This window comes from Cetorhinus maximus, chromosome 6, assembly GCF_964194155.1.
Source record: "Cetorhinus maximus chromosome 6, sCetMax3.hap1.1, whole genome shotgun sequence".
Taxonomy (NCBI): domain Eukaryota; kingdom Metazoa; phylum Chordata; class Chondrichthyes; order Lamniformes; family Cetorhinidae; genus Cetorhinus; species Cetorhinus maximus.
In genome coordinates, this window is record NC_135884.1 from 24,072,423 (window position 1) to 24,094,438 (window position 22,016).

The 22,016-nt window shown below is 40.3% G+C and overlaps 1 protein-coding gene across 2 annotated transcripts in view; it reads right to left on the reverse strand.

Annotated features, from left to right (window-relative positions):
- Window positions 1-1,097: 1,097 nt before the first annotated feature.
- The window catches only part of tamm41 (TAM41 mitochondrial translocator assembly and maintenance homolog), a 33,042-nt gene continuing 12,123 nt past the window's right edge, over window positions 1,098-22,016 (reverse strand). For both annotated transcript variants that reach the window (XM_078543428.1, XM_078543429.1), the window contains exons 3-8: window positions 21,123-21,215; window positions 14,208-14,358; window positions 13,487-13,632; window positions 13,214-13,379; window positions 1,808-1,870; window positions 1,098-1,676 (exon numbers count right to left, since the gene is read on the reverse strand). In XM_078543428.1, coding sequence (XP_078399554.1) covers window positions 1,600-1,676; window positions 1,808-1,870; window positions 13,214-13,379; window positions 13,487-13,632; window positions 14,208-14,358; window positions 21,123-21,215 — 696 coding nt within the window. In that variant the 3' untranslated portion in view covers window positions 1,098-1,599. The remainder of the gene's footprint in view (window positions 1,677-1,807; window positions 1,871-13,213; window positions 13,380-13,486; window positions 13,633-14,207; window positions 14,359-21,122; window positions 21,216-22,016) is intronic.

Here is a 22,016-nt window from a genome sequence, read left to right on the forward strand (position 1 = left end):
TCGACTCAAAATGTTAACTCTGTTTTTCTCTCTCTCCACAGATGCTGCCAGGCCCGCTGAGTATTTCCAGCACTTTCTGTTTTCATTGTGGCTTATTAGTAATGTCAGTGGAAATGGGATTCCTTCCCACTCAGCTCCAAATAAGTCAGTACATAAAAAAAAAGGGGGGGAGGGGTAATCCTGGCTCAACAAAGGGAAACAAAATTTACAAGTACAATAAGCATGCTTTAGCTCGCTAAAATTTAGCAATGCTCCTGAACATATATTTGCCAAGTTGCATCTAAGCTTTCTGGATTTGAGTTAGGGTCTTATTGATAAGAAAATGTACATTTCTTTATCAGACCAACAGAAATTTTAACAATCTGTACTTTTCAGTAAGTTAGGTTGAAGACTTTCACATGGTGACAGTTTGCTACAAGTACTTAACAAGTGACTGGCAAAAATTAATTTGAACAATGCAATATTCATGACCTTTGTAAGTATGAAACGACTGTTACTGGCTATGAAAGGGATGCAGTCAATACAATATCTGGTGCAATTCAATGCATTTCAAACTTCCTATCAACTAGATTAACTATTAAAGCAATGGAAATTTGGCTTTAAACATGCTTGTTTAAAGTGAATCATTCTACTATGAAGTGCTAATTCACTGGACTGAAAGCCAATCAATCTAAATAAATACAATAACTTATTGCAAGTGCCTAGAAAAAGATTTCAGTTTCAAGCACAGTACCTCATAATGACAATTATTGCTATACAATCCTTTTGTCACCTGCTCCAGAAGCTGTTTTGCTAAGTAAACCACCGCCTCAGGAATGGATAGCTGTATGACTCCACCCTTCTATGCTTCTGTGGGTAAATTCACCACATGGTGTGGCACTAAGCAGGAAGACAGGCAAGGCCATTTGGTCTCTGGGCCCTACTGATCTTGGCCCCCCAGCCTCCCTACTAAAACAAGAACCATTATGTATAAACAGAGCAGACAAGTACAATTATAAAATTAAACAGAAAATAGCATTGGTATGGAACTCACTTTAACGGAAATAATTAAAACCTTATGTTTGAGTGATTCAGACAAAGGCACAAAACCAAACAAATCAACATAACCTGAAGCTTTATTATGATGTCACCATGTCGGTTAATGGGTGTGGCTTAGAGATTGTTAAGTAACAATATGATCTGAATAAGGTCTCCCATTGGTTGTGTTCACTGTTAAGTGGAGCCTCTGTACCTCATCGGATATGTAGAGATCTATACAGTTTCCACAGGATCCCAATTAACCCAATGATTACTAAACACCCACTGCTTGCAAAATTTGCACAATTATAAAGTTCCATAAAATTGTAATGCTGAACATTGCAAACCATAAATAGTACTTGGGTTCATAAAATATTTACCAGTAAAATTCTTTTGAAAATAGATTGTCATTATTAATGACACTGAAGTGAAGGATTAACCTCCAGTCATTGTAAAGATGATGCAAACATGTATTTAATAATTTATAAAGTATCCCAGCCATTGAAGAAAAACACACAGCTAGTGTGCTTCATAAAAAAATGTATTTTCCAAATATAGTTTAAATAATAGTAAGCAAAAATGTTAGGAAGATTTTCTTCTCCATCCTCTCCACATTTTATGCAGCTTCTTCATGCTGTAGGTAACTGTTTTTCTCATACCTAAATACACATGAAACATTACATGAGACAATGCTTGGAAATCTTAATAAACCTCTAAAATTGCCAACGGCATTTTAACTGAAAGTAATCAATACATTACAGTGTACAATTATTTACAGGAAAAAACTTACCAGCAGTAAGAATTCCTTTTGCACTCTGGGTTAGACTGGAGGATTTTACAATACCAGCTATACCTAGCATTTGGAGAAAAAACAAAGTTATTATTCTAATTTTGAAAGAAATTAAGATATGCTATAAAGTCCCAATTATACTTTAAAATATTATACTTTACAGGACTGAAATTTGAAACTACAGCTTGGAAAAAATAATGCAGGTAAATTAAATTGGCCTTGGAGTATCAATTTCAAGTCTAGGGGTGCAAGACACCATTCAACTCAAATATAAAAACAAAAAGCTAAAAGCTACTGCGGATGCTGGAAATCCAAAACAAAAACAGAATTACCTGGAAAAACTCAGCAGGTCTGGCAGCATCGGTGGAGAAGAAATCAGTTAACGTTTCGAGTCCTCATGACCCTTCGGCAGAACTAAGTAAGCATTCAACTCAAGACAGACTTCCTGCAATTGTCCTCAAGCTGTTGCTACTGCTTTGCTCTCAATTCTGCATTCAAGCTTTTTTCCCCCTGCAAGTTCATGAACAAAGATGCACAACAAAAGCAGCAGAACCTTGACTTCTTCAATAATTGTACAGTCAGTTTAAACTGGTGCACAGACTTAATTTAGCCAATTAAATGAAGAACAAGGTGGATGCCCTTTGACAAAACACAATGGTACTAATGTACAGTGGCTAACTACAGGTTTGTGGTCATTATTTCCCATGTCAGATTTTGGGGTGGTACCAACGATCTCTTTAAACTTCCGTTTGTTGTGCATGGCAGTTCTGCCTACCATACAAATGAGTAATGTGGTATATGAATTTTAGTGCATGTGCAACGCCAGTTATGTAGGCCGTACATCCCAATGATTCGTGGATTATATCAAACAGCACTTTCCTTTGGCTGTTTTCAATAATCAGAGTACTGACTGAACTCGAGTTCTAAAACTCAGCACATAATGTCTAATGTTAGACATGATTTCGCAATTAGACTGCACTTGCTGAACAATACCGAGTGTGCCAAGAATTACACTAACAACCAATTTAAGATTATCAGTTGAGTTCGCAATGCAGCTCACTTACGCTTGCTAGAAGCTACATATATTCATAAGCAGGGACCTATCTATCCACTGCAGACAAAAGGAAGATGTACAGGTACTGTGCCTTTTTAGAATTGAGCAAGAGTGTGAGGGACAATAGTTCCCTATTGCATTCTCCATGGCAACACCTCGACCCATCAGTTGATTTTTAAAAATTCATTCAAGGGATGTGGGCTTCCATTGCCCATCCCTAATTGTCCTTGAGAAGGTGGTGATGAGCTGCCTTCTTGAACCTCTGCAGTCCCTGTGGTGTAAATATACCCACAGTGCTGTTAGGAAGAGAGTTCCAGGATTTTGCCCCAGCGACAGCGAAGGAATGGCGATATATTTCCAAGTCAGGATGCTGAGTGGCTTGGTGGGGAACTTTCAAGTGGTGGTGTTCCCATGTATCTGCTGCCCTTGTCCTTCTAGATGGTAGTGGTCATAGGTTTGGAAGGTGCTGTCTAAGGAGTCCTGATGTGTTTCTGCAGTGCATCTTGTAGATGGTACACACTGCTGCCACTGTGCATCAGTGGTGGAGAGAGTGAATGTTTGTGGATGGGGTGCCAAGCAAGCGGGCTGCTTTGTCCTGGATGGTGTCAGACTTCTTCAGTGTTGTTGGAGCTGCACTCATTCAGGCAAGTGGAGAGTATTCCATCACACTCCTGACTTGTGCCTGTAGATGGTGGACAGGCTTTGGGGAGTCAGCAGGTGAGTTACTCGCTGCAGGATTCCTAACCTCTGACCTGCTCTTGTAGCCACAGTATTTATATGGCTACTGCAGTTCAGTTTCTGGTCAATGGTAACCCCCAGACCCATCAACTGATGGGTCGAGGTGTTGCCATGGACAATGCAATAGGGAAATATTGTCCCTCATGCTTTTGCTCAATTCTAAAAAGGTACAGTACCTGTGCATCTTCCTTTTGTCTGCAGTGGATAGATAGGTCTCTGCTTATGAATATATGTAGCTTCCAGCAAGCGTAAGTGAGCTGCGTTGTGAACTCAACTGATAATCTTAAATTGGTTGTTAGCGTAATTCTTGGCACACTCGGTATTGTTCAGCAAGTGCAGTCTAATTGCGGAATCATGTCTAACATTAGACATTATGTGTTGATAGTGGGGGATTCAGCAATGGTAATGCCAGTGAATATCAAGGAGCGATGGTTAGATTCTCTCTTGTTGGAGATGGTCATTGCCTGGCACTCATGTGGCGTGAATGTTACTTGCCACTTGTCAGCCCAAACCTGGATATTGTCCAGGTCTTGCTGCATTTGGACAAGGACTGCTTCAGTATCTGAGAAGTTGTTAATGGTGCTGAACATTGCACAATCATCAGTGAACATCCTCACTTCTGACCTTATGATGAAAGGAAGGTCATTGATGAAGCAGCTAAAGATGGTTGGGCTGAGGACACTACCCTGAGTAACTCCTACAGTGATGTCCTGGAGCTGAGATGACTGGCCTCCAATAATCACAACCATCTTCCTTTCTGCCAGGTATGACTCCAACCAGTGGAGAGTTTTCCTCATGATTTCCATTGACTCCAGTTTTTCTAGAGCTCCATGATGCCACACTCAGTCAAATGTGGTCTTGATGTCAAGGGCAGTCACTCCCACCTCACCAACCTTTTCTCATGCAGTATAAATTGCTGCTCCTTTTGCAATTTGGCATTCTTGCATTTGTCCTGATGATTGCAAGATGAAAAGTTTCAACAGCATATCTCTTTTTTTCAGCAATGCTCAAGTTCTGTACTACCAAGTGACTAACCAGAAGGAATGGCTAGATCCAAAGCGTGGAATTTGAAAACGGTTTTCATCCAGAATTAAGTAAGGAAAATTTCAAAGCCTCTGGTAGGATAAAAGTGATTTGAAATTGGTGCCACATGGTCCCTGTCAGCAATAAAGTAAATAAGCTGTATACAAAACTGGACAGATCCGTCCACAATGAGAGTTGGTTAGTCTGTTTTGTTAGCGTCACGACCTCTATTTAGAAATTAAGCACGTCAATGCTTGCATCGTAGATGGACAGTTTTTCTTTAAAATTTGAATTGCTACATATCCACCAGCTGGGGGAAGGAGAAAAAGAAGCAATTTCAAATGTCTCACTAATAATTCCTGAAAAACTTGGAACAGCTGCACGACTTTAGTTCTACTTCAGTCTAATGGATGGCAAGGTTCCATGTTTTAAGTAGGGATTTCATAATACTCAGATAAATATTGCATTTAAGGAGTCTACTAAAGTCTCTTTCGCCCAAGTCTTGCATGTAATTACAACTTTTTTTTATATAAATATTTATATTTTAAATTTATTTATATAATTAGACAGTATAATGAATGTGTTTGAAGGGAATATTTTAAATGGCAGAGCAGGCTCGAAGGGCCAAATGGCCTACTCCTACTCCTAGTTTCTATGTTTCTATAGGGTATGGGGAAAAAGCGGGAGCAGGCTATTGAGTTGGATGATCAGCCATGATCATAATGAATGGCGGAGCAGGCTATTGAGTTGGATGATCAGCCATGATCATAATGAATGGCGGAGCAGGCTCGAAGGGCCGAATGGCCCACTCCTGCTCCTAGTTTCTATAGGGTATGGGGAGAAAGCGGGAGCAGGCTACTGAGTTGGATGATCAACCATGATCATAATGAATGGCGGAGCAGGCTCGAAGGGCCAAATGGCCTACTCGTGCTCCTAGTTTCTATGTTTCTATGTCTATTTTAATACCTTACAGATTGATTTTATATTTAGTGATCTCTAAGTATTTTTTTCATAACTGAAATGTTGTCCCTTATGTTTTCTGTGGATTATCTTGTTTGTGAATAAATTTGACTTGTAATATTAGGTATATGAATTGATCTTCCATTTATCTGCAATATTTTATTTTGCAATATTTATCACCTTTTGGTATAAATAGGGAGAATGAAGTGAACATTCCATTCTCATTCCTGGGGTACACTATAACATGGCTAAGAGATAATTGATCCACTCACAATCTATATAAGTGTGCAGATTTGGTTCACATGCGAAATGGTATGCTTATGTAAACTACCCCTCTATTGTGGCTGCAGGAAACAAAGTGTTAAGAGAAAGTCCAGGTTGCAACAAGGAATAAAAGTGAGGACAGAACTTCAATGCTGAAGCACTGCTTGGTGGTATAACCAAGCTTTTTAAGATTAAGGGGTTATGTTATGATGAAAGGTAGGCAGATTGGGCCTACATCCATTGGAATTTATTGAAACATGTAAGATACTGAGGGGACTTTACAGGGTGGATGCTAAGAAGATGCTTCCCCTTGTGGGGGAGTCCAGAACCAGGAGACACCGTTTAAAAATTAGGGGTCTCCCATTTCACTGAGATGAGGAGAATTTTTTTTTCTCTCAAAGGGTCATTAGTCTGTGGAATTCTCTTCTCCAGAGAACAGTGGAGGCTGGGTCATTGCATAGGTTTAAGGCTAAGTTAGATTTTTGATCAGCAAGGGAGTTAAGGGTTATCAGGGCAGACAGGAAAGTGGAGTTAAGCCCACAATCAGATCAGCCATGATGATATCAAATGGCAGACTCCAGCTCCTAATTCTTGTGTTCATGTATAACATGAGTACCAACATAACAGTGTACCGGGATACAGATCATACCAATTTATTGAATCTCCATGCCACTGAGGAGTGCAGATGACATTAAGTTTTTCTTTCCCAGGAGGTGGGTGGTGGGTGGAATGGGGACAGAGTGTGGTAATAAGAATTTAAAAAAGCAGGTATCTTACCTGGACTTCTCTCATGCTTGCAGATGGCAAACTGCAATGCCACTGCCAGAAACCAAGGAACAGATAGTTTACCATACCTTGTGACGGAGATATGGTAAATTTTGCATAATACAAAGACGTCTCAGTAGGGAAAATGAAATAAAACATTTTGCAAAATCTTGAAATATTGGCTGAGCTAGTTACAAAAACTACAGGTGGTGGAATTTGCCAATGTGAAGTTTGTACGTTATTTCCTCTATGCTAATTGAGTACTAGTGCATAAACTAAAACTGAATGACTGAAAGGTCAAAAAGTTTTTAAAAAATCACTGAGAAATTCCTGGAAGGGCACAATTTGTGGCTTATGTTGTAAACTACACTGTTGTACACCAATCTATTCAACAAATATAATGGAGCTTTTTGAGCGTGTAACTAGCAGGATAGATAAAGGGTACCAGTGAATATAGTATATTTGAATTTTCAGAAGGCATTTGATAAGGTGTCACACAAGAGGTTATTACACAAGATTACAACTCATGGAGTTAAGGATAACAAATTAGCATAGATTGAAGTTTGGTTAGCAGACAAAACAGAGAGTAGGAATAAATGGGTCATTTTCAGGTTGGCAAGTTGTAACTAGTGGAATGCCACAAGGATTAGTGCTTGGGCCTCAGCTATTTACAATTTATATCAATAACTTGATTGAAGGGACCAGGTGTGACAGACAAAGATGGGTGGGAAAGTAAGCTGTGAGAATGATGTAAAGAGGGTGCAAAGGAATTTTAGACTGGATAAGTGATTGGGCAAGAAAGTGGTGGATTGAGTATAATGTTGGAAGTGTGAAATTATCCACTTTGGTAGAAAGAATGGAAAATACATTTTTTTTTTAAAAGGGTGAGAAACTAGTAAATGTTGGCATTCAGAAGGATTTGGGTCTCCTTGTGCACAAACAACACAAAGTTAACATGCAGATACAATGAAAATTAGGAAGACAAATAGAATGTTAGCCTGTACGGCAAGAGGGTTGCAGTACAAGACTAAGGAAGTCTTGCTGTAATTATATATAACGTTGAGACAACAACTCGAGTTCTATGTCCAGTTTCGGTCTCCGTGGCCAAGGAAGGATATACTTGTCTTAGAGGTGATGTAATGTACTTTCAAAGGGCTGAATATTATGAGGGCGTGGGGGTGATGTGTTTTATGGCACAGATGGGTAGGAAGAAAGGGAGGTGTACTATCATAAGGGGGCTGCCCCCGATGTGCAAAGGACCCTCCTTGAAGTACACGCCCTTCCTTCCTGCCCTTTGAAAAAGCTTTTTTAAAGAAGCAGCCTGCCCACTGCTGCCCGACTGCCCACATCAACCATTTTATGGCATGGGCAGCATAGTATCAGGGTCAAAAACAGAATTACCTGGAAAAACTCAGCAGGTCTGGCAGCATCGGTGGAGAAGAAAAGAGCTGACGTTTCGGGTCCACATGACCCTTCAACAGAACTGAAGTATAGTTAGGAGAGAGGTGAAATATAAGCTGGTTTAAGGTGGGGGGCGGGGGCAGAGAGAAGTTGAGGGTGGGATGGTTGTGGGGACAAGCAAGCAGTGATAGGACATCGCCCTGTGACATCTTTTGATTATCTGCTCCTATCACTGCTTGCTTGTCCCCACAACCACCCCACCCTCAACTTCTCTCTGCCCCCGCCCCCCACCTTAAACCAGCTTATATTTCACCTCTCTCCTAACTATACTTCAGTTCTGTTGAAGGGTCATGTGGACCCGAAACGTCAGCTCCTTTCTTCTCCACCGATGCTGCCAGACCTGCTGAGTTTTTCCAGGTAATTCTGTTTTTGTTTTGGATTTCCAGCATCCGCAGTAGCTTTTTGTTTTTATCATAGTATCGGGGTCAATTGGTTGTTAAAAAGCCCAATTGATCCTTGATTATTTATTTAAATATGGTGAACTGCCCATTTCAGCCCCTCCCATATTATGGGGGTGAGCGGGCACGCGCCCATGCCCCTGCTGAAAACACAACCGCGAGTCACATAAAATGCAGCTGACTAAATTGATTTCTGATATGAGACAGCCATACTAAGGTGAAACTGAGTAAAATGGACCTAGGTTTTCTTGAGTTTAGAGGAATGAGAGCTTATCTCATCGAAATCTATAAAATTTTCATAGGGGCTCATCAGTGTAGATACTGAAGGGTTGTTTCCCCTGGTTGCAGAGTGTAAAACTAGGAATCACAGACTCAGGCTAAGCGGTTGGCCATTTAGAACTGAGATGAAGAGAAATTTCTTCACACGGGAGCTGTGAATCTTTGGAATTCTCTACCCCAGAGTGCTGCGGATGCTCAGACAACGAGCATATCCAGGATAGAGATAGATTTTTGGGCAGTAAGGGAATCAAGGGATATTGCGAGAAAGTGAAGCTGATACACAAGTTGAGCCATAATCTTATTGAATGGCAGAGCAGACCCAAGGGGCTGAATCCTCCTATTTCTTACGTTCTTAATCGCCCTGTTGTGAACTGACTCCTAACTTTCCTGGAAATATAATTTCCATACACTGCAGTGAACGTAATGGTGAATCAGGGACCTCAGAGCGGCATAGCCAATGGCATATCGCGAGTGCATCAATTAAGCAGATCTAGTCAGAGTCAGACAAATGTAATTTTCAAATCCTTTCACTATATTAAATTTTTAAAAAATTCACTTACGGGACGTGGTTAGGCCAGCATTTACTAACCATCCCTAATTACCCTTGAGGTCAACTTGCATAACATTGTTGTGCTATGGACATACTGAACCTGCTGTAATCTGTGGTTAAGAACATTCCAAATTACAGATTGACACGACTAATTTAAATTTCCTAAAAAGTCTCAGATTGAACAAACTGGGGGTTAGACGGTGAAATTGGAGCTCATTCCCCTGCTTAATTTTGCCCATTTCTTGGAGTGCAAAATGGTGGCAAAAATATTTGAATAGCTGTCACATGCCCCAAAGGTGCCTGGTATAAATGTGACAACAAACTGGTTTGGGAGATAGTCAGGACACATCTGTTTAAGGATCCCTCTCCAACAGAAACTGAGAGTAGCATAAACCAGCATGCTTTGCTCCAACACCCACCCCAAGTCCTTAATAGGATTGCTGGAGGCCACTAACATAAAAAGGTAAAGGCCTAGCAGGAGCAGGAGTGGCTCCATAGCATTGTTGCAGGCTGCTACCAGTTTACGCTCCCCTTTTTCCCTTTTGTCTTCGAGGGCCACTGAGACAATCAACAACTGCTGCTGGAGGACCATCAACTTGGTGAAAGACACCCTTTAGCCTGCCGAAAACTTTCTGGTCTTCCAGCATGAAGAGCAGTAGCCAGCACATTCCCAATTTCAGGACTATGTGCTGAGGGACACACTAAAGCTTGGGGAAGCTGCTGCAAATGTTCAGTGGGGAAAGACCACAGTCCAAGGTCCTCCCATCATATGACATTGAGGGTTTAGAACTGTGTAAAACCCCTTGGACCAGAGAATGTTTGGCATGAAATGTAAATGTAAATTATAAATATAACCTGTAATTCTTAGTGAGGCACCTCAGAATGCCACATACTGTATTGTACTTATATAATATACTTTTACAAATTATATAAATAAAGTATATGTTTGAAAAAAAAAAGGCTCCCAGGATCTTCTCAATGGTGGCTGCTGACGTTATAGCCAGCCTAGTCCTGAGGATGCAGAAAGCTGCCTTGCTAGTATCTGGGAAATTTTGGCTCATGAACCGTCAAGCTCCAATATGTTTACATGCAAATGTGCAAAGCATGTGACATTTCCTGTCAAAGTTCAATGCTCATCATCCTTAAGGGTGTGTGGTAATAACAAATTTTTTTCAAGCTTACTCACTTGCAAACTAGTTAGGATGTCTAAAACTTTGCTTATTACTATGCAGTGAAATTCACATGAATAGTCATTTACAGTATATGTTGAGAATTCCAGACATGGTAAATCCTTTGAATAGATGTCTTACTGCATTTTGTTGACATCACTGATAATAAGGTTTCATAATACAAAGACAACACATACACATCCTGTATAAATACAACCCACTGAAATTTCTGCTTTATTAAAAAGAAATTGTTACTCAAGGCTTGAATGCCATGATGGATTTGCTAATGAATCAAATTACAACCTGAATTTACAACTTAAACTTTACCATTGAGCTGCCTTTATAAGGATTTTGCAGATGTAGAGTAAAATGCTTTGGAAGGCAATACAACAGCACTAAATAAATCAGCTAAGAAGCCTACATTCCTGCTTCCAGCTTGGGTATAACCAGACTGAAGAAAACAGTTTATAAAATGACATTTTCGAGAAAGATTTTGGTGTTAAAACCGGTCTCATTTTTAAAATGATCAGAACATGCACTCTCTCTGGGTAATTTTGTTAAGGGGTACTTTCAGGGTGAAATGTTGCGCAAAACGTTTTGCCATATTTTTTGTTAATGAAGGCCATTACGCAATGAAGTCTTTACACCGTTAAATTTGTCTCATTTTAAATTAAAATGTACAAATAGCTTACAAGTATATCAAGAAGTCCCACATCATTAAAGTTTGACTGAAGCAAGTCAAACCTCATCCTTAGCACAACTTAGTATCTTTAGACATATTGGGTGGAGTCTTGTGGAGGTGATGGGGGTTTCGGCCACCAGCTGAAGAGAGCTCCGCATCACCTTTTTTTGGGAAGGTACACTGTATCTTGTGCTGCTCAGGCACTTGACAGTCCAGTGGTGGGCCTTCTTCTGGGATCAAGGACCCCAGGGGTGGATGGCCTGCCCGCCGAGCACTGCCGACCAATCAGAGACCGGCAGCTCTACTAAACGGCAGCACCACTGGTTGCTGCTGGTACAACATCACCCGAAGTATCATCGTGGATCCCACACCAGAGATGAGTGGTGGTGGTGGTGGTTTTTGGGGGACAAGGGGTGGGGGCGAAAATTGGCAGCAAGGGCAGGGGGGTGGCTCTCAGGGGGTCACCCTTCCTGATGCCAGGTTCCCTGATTACGCACTGAGTGCCACTGAACAGGGGACCACTCCCACTGGGAGCCCCCAAGCAATCCCGCATCAGTTTGCTTCTCGTGCATGTTCCTTGTACGGTGAGCCCCTGCTCGCTGCTGTGCAGGATGAGACTCTTAAGTGGGCATTAATTGCCCAATTGGCACCTCGGTGGGAAGGCTGTCCTTGGGCATCCTGCCACAGACTTAATCGGGGTGGAGGCCAAGGTTGGCGGGATACCCACATTCCTGCATGATCAAATGACCGCCCTTCAACTTGCCACGGTGGGAGGGCACAAGATTCTGCCCACAATGCTCCTCACCGAGATAATAACCCTTTGCTGGGGCTGATCGGAAGGATGCTTTTAGGTTGAATCTGCACTACTATGACATTTTTTTCCCCTCTGTTGTGCGTGACAAGCTGGAATCTGCCATCGATGACATGATGGTGAGATTTGGATTCAGGGTATGGACGATGAAAAGCACACACTCACATTCAGGCATTTTATGTAATCAATGCTCTTGAAAACACCCTAGTTGAAGTTGAAAATTTGGTGAAATAGTATATTTGGTTTAAGGTTAGGGTCGAGACTTTTTCAGCAAATCTAGGGAGGTAGGATAGAAAAAATGCTTGGGGAAAGTATTCCATTGTGTTGTTGTCTTTTTGTTCCTTTTCTCATTTTCTGGCATCCAATGCTATGTAAATTGGGGAAATGCATTCCTGATTTATTTCCCGTGATTTGCATTATTGAATGTGGACACTGGGGCTATCCATTAGGCACAGGCATCTTGCATTCTCCTGACTCATTCTTTCTTTCAGCGTATGCAAATGCTCAAGCAGTGTGTTCTCGCCTCGCCTAAAGGTGGCTCTGTAATACATTTTTTGTAAAGTTTACATTTTTGCAGGTAGCACAGGGCTAATTAAATCAGATGGAGGCCAGAAGGTCAGCTGGGTCAGGAGTGCACTGTATGCAGAGGTCCTGCTATTCTGAATACGTGTCCCAACAACCCAGGGAGTGAGGGAAATGTGGGAGGTGTGAAAGGTCCAGGCATTAAATGTTTTGCACTGGACAAGTATTGACTATGTAGAAAACATATAAATGAAGTGTCTTCTTTTCCCCTATCTGGAAAAAATTCAGAATCAGAATCTAGATCTAGATCACGGTGGCATAGTGGTATTGTCACTAGATTAGTGATCCATAGACCAAGGGTAATACTCTGGGGACCCTGGTTTGAATCCCACCACGGTAGATTGAAAATATCTGGAATTAAAAAATCTAAAGATTACCATGAAATCATGTTGATCGTCGTAAAAATCCATCTGGTTCACTAATGTCCTTAAGGGAAAGAAAGCTGCCATCCTTACCTGGTCTGGCCTACATGTGACTCCAGACCCACAGCAATGTGGTTGACTCTTAAATGCCCTCTGAAATGGCCTAGCAAGCCACTCAGTTGTATCAAACTACTAAAAATAAGTCAGCTAAGACTACAAAACATCAAATATCACTGCAAGGCTGCAATGAAAGTTCTACTAGTCCTGTTCATATTCATTAACTAAAATATCAAATATATCGCACTTACTTTGCTGTATTAGTAATCCACAGTCTGGGTCCTGGGCTACTTGAAGCAAGATCTCCTCTACATCTCTATTTTTCCCTGGTTGGTCTACCAAACGAGTTATCTCTTGTTGAAGAGTTCTGGGCAAAGCCATCAACTGACTGAATTGACCTTCTGGGCTTTTATCAAGCTTAAAAAAATGAATGCCATCGATTATCATTGTTCAATAATAGGATACACAGTAACTAATTATATGCGATATTGCATCCAACTTGCTTCCAAACTGAAGCGCATTACCTCTAATTTACCCAGCTGCTGCTTGTAGACCACTTGAGGGCACTCCTGTAAAATGCTATTGTACAGTCTTTGGAAGTTTTCCATGTTTGCACTGACAATATTCAATACTTTTGATCGGTCTTCCCCTATAATCATTCTAAAATCACCTGATTCAAAAGAACATTAATTCCATTACAAACTGTGTTCACAAGTTCAAACTTCTAATTGTCTTAAATTCCTGAAGTGGCAACTTTTGTGATAACAATATTAAAGCAAATTATGTTTAGATCGCACCTTTAAAAGGTAGAATAAAAACTTCCCCAGCTCCTTTATGGATGTTGTGCCAGCAAAGGGAGAGATTAAGAAGGATGGCCAAAAGCTTGGTTAAAGGGGAGTGTTGAAGCATTTGGAAAGGTAGAGAGAAGTGGAGGGGTTTGTGGGAAGGGTACCAGAAAATACAGTCATTCACCAATGGTGGGACAAAGGGTGAGGTAAGAGCCAGACGAATGCAGAATTTTGAAAGCTACCTGAGGCTGCAAGGGACCATAGGGATAAGATGGGACAAGGTCATAGAACGGGTTGTAAATGAAAACAAGGAATGCAATGGAGGAACAAATAACTTAAAAGAATTCAGCTAATGAGTGAATGTAATAGGCATAGTCAGAAGATTTGCTTGGAGTTTCAATTTCTATTCAGTTAATTCATCTAGGTGGAGTCAACCGCGACCACAAAATAAACAAACCTGAGTAGGAGAGTCCAGCAATACGAACGTACAGCTCCTCCTCAGTAAATGATTCTGGCAGCATGAGAAAGGCTGTAATCACTGCACTTTTCAGGTTCCTAGCCAGTGCAGCTTGTAATTTGCCGTTTTCATTTTGGATTAATATCTTCACCTGAAAATGAACATAGATTTCAGTGATGCTGTGCTGTGGCTATCCCAGTACAAGATAGCCCATGCGTACAGAGCATTAGTACATGGAACCACTGTTGCAGAGTAAGATGTGCGTTTTCCCCAAAGAGCAAATCAACCAAGGCACATCTTTATTCACTTGATAAAGGGCAGTAGAGACCTGGAAACAATTACCTAATTGTTCTTTTTCATGAGCTTTAATGCAAGAAGGCCTCCATTATCCAAAAACAAACTATATTAAGAAAATTTTAGGTAAAAGCTTAGACACTTGGTGTTTCATCTTGAGTTCAGGGTCCAAATGGGTTTTCACTAGGGTTTGCCTATTACCCTACGAATGCTATCATAGGTTATTATTTGTAAAAACCATTGTTTATTTACAGATCTATACACATCTCAGTACTCAACATGAGGTTGTACTTCTGCTTCCCACCAGTTCGCAGTTACTTAATCATGTGACTTTGCATCATAGTTACATCAGTATAAGGTGCTCCTGATGTTAACCCTTCACTCTATATCAGCCCCCCAACCCACCTCCAAAAAGTCTCAGACTTCACAGGGTTAGTCTGTGATGCATGCATGCTTTTCTGTTCAATAATAACAGTTTTGCACAACATACAGGGGTTCAACAATTTCTTTATCCTCGTGTCCCAATCTTGCCAAGTGTTGACTTTTTAGTGTTGTCCCTCCTAGTTCTTGTAACTGGATGGTAGAAGGTTGTAACGTGATATTTTAAGCCATTTTACTTCATCAGATAATACTGAAACACCTGCATCAGTGTCTAGCTTGAATTCTGTGGGGTGACCATCAACTTCTAATTTAATGCTCCAGTACTACTGTTTCGTTAATTTCTCCTAAGAAGGTTATTTGTTTTTTTCCATGGCTCCTCCACTTCTAGGATTTTACTTGATTTTGTTGTTATCCCTTTCTTCCTATGAGTCATAGGAACTTTGGATCTGCAGACTATTTTAAAACGTTCCAACTTCCTACAGTTGTGGCAGTCAGCTCCCTCTGCTGGGCATTTTTTCTGCTTGTGCAGGGTTTTCCCACCACACCAAAAGCATTTCAAGATGGCAGTTGTCATGTTTTTTTCCCAATTTCATGGGCTTTTGCGTCCTCTTTTTTTGTCTGACATATTGAATGGCTTCACTCATTTTTTCCAAGGGACATAATTTTCCCCATGAACAACCTCTCTGTTTTGCTTCCTGAGCTGTTTGCCACACTATTTGTACTGCCTTTGTGACAGTTAAATCTTCCCTCATTTACAAAAGATCTAATAGATGACTCCAACCACTATACGATCATTTATTACTTCATCTCTGAAGACCCCATAGTCGCAATTCTCTGTGAGTCTACAGGTTACTTATAAATGAATCCATGGATTCACCGTTTTTGCGTTCTCTTATCAAATTTCGCTCACTCAATGATCAAATTTTTTGAACACTGAAGTACAAATCAAATGTCTGGAGGATTTCCTCATGTGAGTTCGAAGTTTTGCAATAACATCATCGGCTATGGCCTCTACTGCATAGCATAAAATATTGACCTGATCCTTCTGTTCCTTCTTATGCAAACCTGAAGCTGTTCTGTATCTGGAGAATCTCTTCTTCCAATTGTTCCAGTGTTGAACATTTTGCTTCAGAAAGCTTCAGTGCTTCAGAATGGTTCTAGGAGTGGCAATATAGGCTCCATGCTTACCCTAAGCTCTGGATCCGTTGCTGCTTCAGTACTTTGGCTTGTAGATCGTGATCTGTCCTTACTACTGTTTGGACTCTGGGTCCATGTCTGCTTGTATCCGCAGCACCCACAATGCTTTGTTCTCAGATGAGTCTTCAATATTTTTTCTTCTTGCCCTTTTTCCAAGGATTTGTAAGTTTTGCAGGTCTGCAGCCTTCTCAGAGTTTTTCTGAATCTTTATGCTCTGTCCACTGCCACCATATTTTGTCTTGAGTTTGGGGTCTAGATGGGATTTCTTTAGAGTTTGCCTGTTACCCTAAGAATGCTATCATAGACTCTTATTCATAAAAACCATTATTGTTTATTTACAGATCTATATACATCTCAGTACCCTACGCAAGGTTGTACTTCTGCTTCCCACCAAGTGACACTGCATCATAATTACATCAGTAGTAACATCAGTATCAGATGCTCCTGATATAAACCCTTTACTCAACACTTGCTTCAATTTTTAGAGATAAATTTATTGCAATTGCATGCAATTCACCTCCAGTAGCCTGTTGAAAGTAATTGGCAAAACTAACCCACAGAACATAGCTAGGTTTGAGTTGAATTGGGACTAGAATTTGATTCGAAGCCCGATAAATCTGGTTCCAATGTTCAAGTGGCTGCATGGAATAATCTTTCATTGTTTTGGTTTACTTTCAAATTGTCAGTCATATACAAGTATACTATTTGTGGCAGATATTTTATTACTGAAACATTAAAAGGGTCATGCTTACTACACAGATAAAATTGCACTAAACTGAAATGAAAAAGTTAGAAAACTGTCAGTATTTAAAGTTTAAAACATGCACGGTTTCAAATGAAGTCATATTATAATAATAGAACCTAAAGATGATTGTTGCTGTCAAATAGCAGTCACCACAGCCCGAAGGTATCACTGTAGGAGTTCCTTAGGGAAGTAACCTTGACCCAGCTTTTTGCAAATAGCTTGACTCATCATTGGCCTTCCATCCATCGTAAGGTCAGGAATGGGACTGATGATTCCAGTGTTCAGCACCATTTACATCTCCTCCATAATGAAACAGCCCACACTAGTCTACAGCATCAGCTTGATAACATCCAAACTTGAAATGCCAGGTGGAAGGTAACATTTATGCTACCTAAGTGCTAGGTAGTAAAAAGAAAAACTCTAGCCATCTCCCCTTGAAAGTCAATGGCACCGCTAATGCAGGGTTTCTAACCGTCAACATCTCAGGGGTCATCACTGACCAGAAACTGAAATGGATCAGCCAAATCAACACTGCCGCTCCAAATGTAAGATAGAGGCAGGTTACAACCTCCTGATCCCTGGAAGCCTATCTACAAGCTTCCATACAGAAATGTGATGGAAGACTCACCACTTGTCTGGATGGGCGCAACCGTAATAACACAAGAAGTTCCACACCATCCATGGAAGAACAGATGGATAAAAGCAGCAACGTCATGGGAACAACATCACCTCGCTAAGCCATTTATTATCCTGCCTTGACATACACCATCACTGAACCAACACCCTTGTATTCTTTACCTAATACCATTGTGGGAGCACTGTCAAAGAGCTGCAGCGGTTCAAGGAGAACTACCATCAATTTGGGGCAACTTTGGTGCGATAATAATTGACCTTTCCAGTGCTGCCCACAATCCAGGAACAATTTTATTAAATAAATTGTCAGCAATACCATACTGTCCAGGTACAAAGTAAAATTTAATGAAAGATTCTGTGACAAAATGAACTTATTTCTACACAGTGGTTAGATAAGTACCCACTCAGGAGCTTTAAATAAAACAAGAGATTACTCACTTGACCAGTAGAGTATCAGTAAGTAAAGATAAAAAGTTCACATAAATTCATATAAACTGTGGAATATGCTACCTTGATAACACCGAGTTTTCTTGGTCCAATTATTTTTAGCATCTTATTAACCAAACTTGAAAGAAATGTTGAGTTGTGGAACCCCTATGTTTTCCACAATGAATTTTATGGAAGTCAATAGTACACAGCAAATAGCCTCTGAAAAACGAACTTTTGCTTGGTTGAATTTAACATAATTACATTTTATTTCTGGGCTATTCAGTCAAGCCTATCAAAACTTGTGGTGATTGCAGTACTCCTGAACGCAACTCATAAATTTCCCCAAATGAGTTCACAAATATATGTAGGTTTTATATTCTCAATTTAAATCATCAGATATTTCAACACCATTCACGCAGTGCTAATATCATTCATTTGTTTGTTCTTGAATGAATGTTTTTTTAAACACTTGTCTGCATTAAATGTCATCTACCATTGTTTGGTTCACTTACATATTTTGTCATATTCATTGTTTGGTTCCTGACCAAATGATCAGGATCATTTATCCCTCAGTGTTCAGTATAATCTGTTAATTTGGCCAGTTTGCATTAAGCTTTGAGTTCAAGTCTTAATGCAAGTTGAACAAAATAAAGATTCAAACAGATCCTGAGAAGTCACACTTGGCACTCTTTTCTCTAATTAGCACCTAAACAGTAGGAAGCAGCTGTATCTTACCTGTCAGCTAATTTTTTAACCTTTCCCAATTCTGCATTTAATTTCCGCAACTTCAAGCTTAAACACCTGCCTTGCATATATATGTACAAGCCTTTCATAACTGTGTACAATATATTTTTGGAAGTCAAGGTGTAACATGTTGCAGCGCTTACAGTCCACTTGGGATGTCACTTCCTCAAAGATATAATCAAGATAGTCATTTATGATACCCTTGTCCCCAATCTACGTTGGTTGATTTTATTAGGTTATTATGCAGGCACTTCTTATATTTACTCCTTGATAATTTTTTTTTTAACCTATATTAATATAATGATTCTGGGTTGTAGCTACCTTATTGAAAATATACACCATTTTAACCTATTTCCAATCCTACATGTCCATCGATGAAGAATCACAAAGCTGAACTGCTGTCTCCATTATTATTGGGGATCAATGCCATCTATCTGAGCTAGTTTATCTCCTTTTTGTAGAGACTGACAAGCGGTAGCGCTGGGTGAAGTCACCAAACAATTTTAAGAATGCCACTAAAAAGCAGGAGCCAATAATAAAATAACAAATGGCTTGTATGACGACCCATGACACGGAACTAATTTTCAACTATGTGAATAAAGCAGGCATTCTAAAAGAAATTTAGAAAAATTTGTAATTTCTTTAAAAGGCCTGCTTAAATGAAAGGAGATCAATTGCAATTTTCTTGCATAATAAGAAATTCTACTCCACATGATCTGGCGACCATTGACCTGCATGCAGTACCAACAGGAAGCTAAGAAAAAAGCCATTTGGCCAGACACAAAGGACAGCTACAAGCAGAGGACCTGGAGGGTGAAGGCCCAGATGCAGACACAAAGAGAAAGCAGACAGAGACAGAAAGAGGAACGCACCAAACTCTTATGAGAAGAAGCAAATCACTCTCAGGAAGAGGTCAGTTTTTTCTGTTTGACAGAAAAGGAGACAGGAGCTCTTGAAGGCAACATGCAAGTTGGCTGAAAAAGGTTTAAAACCTGAAAAGCTGTGAGAATAGCTCAAAGACGAACAGTTGGGCATTTTCCCAGAAGTGACCAAACAATGAACCGGGATATTATTGGGAGGTCAGTTGAAAAGGAATTCTGGAAAAGTACGCCACCAGGACTGTCATGGGAAAGGGGGTTCGTACAAGTGTGGCTTGCTGGTGATAACTGGAGATAAAACTGGAGATTTTTATTTTTATTCATTCACGGGGTGTGGGCTTCACTGGCTGGGCCAGCATTTATTACCTGCCCTAGTTGTCCTTGAGAAGGTGATGAAGGTCCAGTTCAATTTCTGGTCAATGGTAACCCCCAGGATGTTGATAGTGGGGGATTCAGTGATGGAAATGCCATTGAACGTCAAGGGGCGATGGTTAGATTCTCTTTTGTTGGAGATGGTCATTGCCTAGCACTTGCGTGGTGCGAATGTTACTTGCCACTTGTCAGCCCAATCCTGGATATTGTCCAGGTCTTGCTGCATATGAACATGGTCTGCTTCAGTATCAGAGGAGTCACGAATGGTGAACATTGTGCAATCATCAGCAAGCATCCCAACTTCTGACCTTATGATGGACGGAAGGTCATTGAAGCAGCAGAAGATGAAGGTAGTGAGGACACAACCCTGAGGAACTCCTGCAGTGATGTCCTGGAGCTGAGATGACTGACCTCTAACAACCACAACCATCTTCCTTTGTGCTAAGTATGACTCCAGCCAGTGGAGAGTTTTCCCCATGATTCCCATTGATTCCAGTTTTGCTAGGGGTCCTTGATGCCACACTCGGTCAAATGCAGCCTTGATGTCAAGGGCAGTCACTCTCACCTCACCTCGGGAGTTCAGCTCTTTTGTCCATGTTTGAACCAAGGCTGTAATGAGGTCAGGAGCTGAGTGGCCCCGGCAGATAGGACTCCTGACCTTCTTGAATAAAGAACAGCATATTGTGGAACTGTATAACTGCATAGTGCCACATTTGTGTGAGGAGTGATGCGAATGCTTGTGGTTGCGTATGACGTATCTTTGTGGTATTGACTATTTCAATTCAAATTTACCTTTTTATTTGAAATATCATTTGACAGTTAATTCATGTGTAATTTGCATTGGCTCTGATTCGTGTTAAAGTAAAAACTACAAAAAGTGAAATCTTTCTGGTAATTTCCTCATTCGAGGGTCATTCCGTAAATTTGGTTATTTTGGTTTACAGTTCCCCCACATCTTCACCACCCTTTGGGTAAACAAGTTTCTTCTCAATTGCCTATTGTATTTCTTGCTGACCATCTTATATTGGTGGCCTTCAGTTATCCTCTTCGCCACAGTGCAAACATTCTCTCTGTGTCTACTTTATCAAAACCTTTCATAATTTTAAATACCTCGATTAGGTCGCCCCTAAGTCTTGTTTTATCAAGCATCCATTAAATTTTCTTTTGTCATTCCAACACAATGAGTACTCCAACCGGGTTCTGGACTCCAAAGCTGTTATCGCTCAAATATACGTAACTTACAGGTTTGTGCAGTCTTCCAGCAATGTATAAATTCTTCCAATAAAGAAGGTCTTCAATCAGAGTTCCTGTACTGATAACTCCATATTTGATTATCTGAAAAAAATAAAGAGTATTTCATGATCATTCCAGATTATTCATATATCATATTAATCTTAGCTGTCATCGTTGCCTCTATTATATTAGGATTCGGTAAGTGCTCTAGTTATGGTACTTTCCAAAATTTTGCAGAAAATACTGTTCAAAATACATTGTTTCTAATCAGATATTTAAATGCTGGGAATTCATTAATATATTTTGTTGTAATGACCTTTAAAATGGCTGTAACTGGAAATTTCTCTTCAGTTTATAGCTTTTGCAAGAGAGATTTTGCTGTGATGATCTCTTCTGTATTGGCAAATTCTGATTAATATCTGAAGTGAATTACAATCTATGGGACGGCATTTTACATAGGGTGTATGGCAAAGAAAAGGCCATTCAGCCGAACCTGTCCATGTGGGCCTTTATGCTCCACCTAAGCCTCCAACCATCTTTCCGCATATAAATCTACCATTGTAATCTTCTAATCCTTTCTCCCTCAGATGTTTGTCTACCCTCCTCTTAAATGCATCTGAACTATTCCATTCAACCACTCCAGATGGTGGTGAGTTCCACATCCTCACCACTCTTTGGGTAAACAAGTTTCTTCTCAATTGCCTGTTGTATTTCTTGCAGACCATCTTATATTGGTGGCCTTCAGTTATCGTCTTCACCACAGTGCAAACATTCTCTCTGTATCTACTTTATCAAAACGTTTCATAACTTTAAATACCTCTAATAGGTCATCCCTCAGCCTTGTCTTATCAAGAGAAAAAGAGATCCAGCCTGTTCATCATTTCCTGATACGTATACGTACGC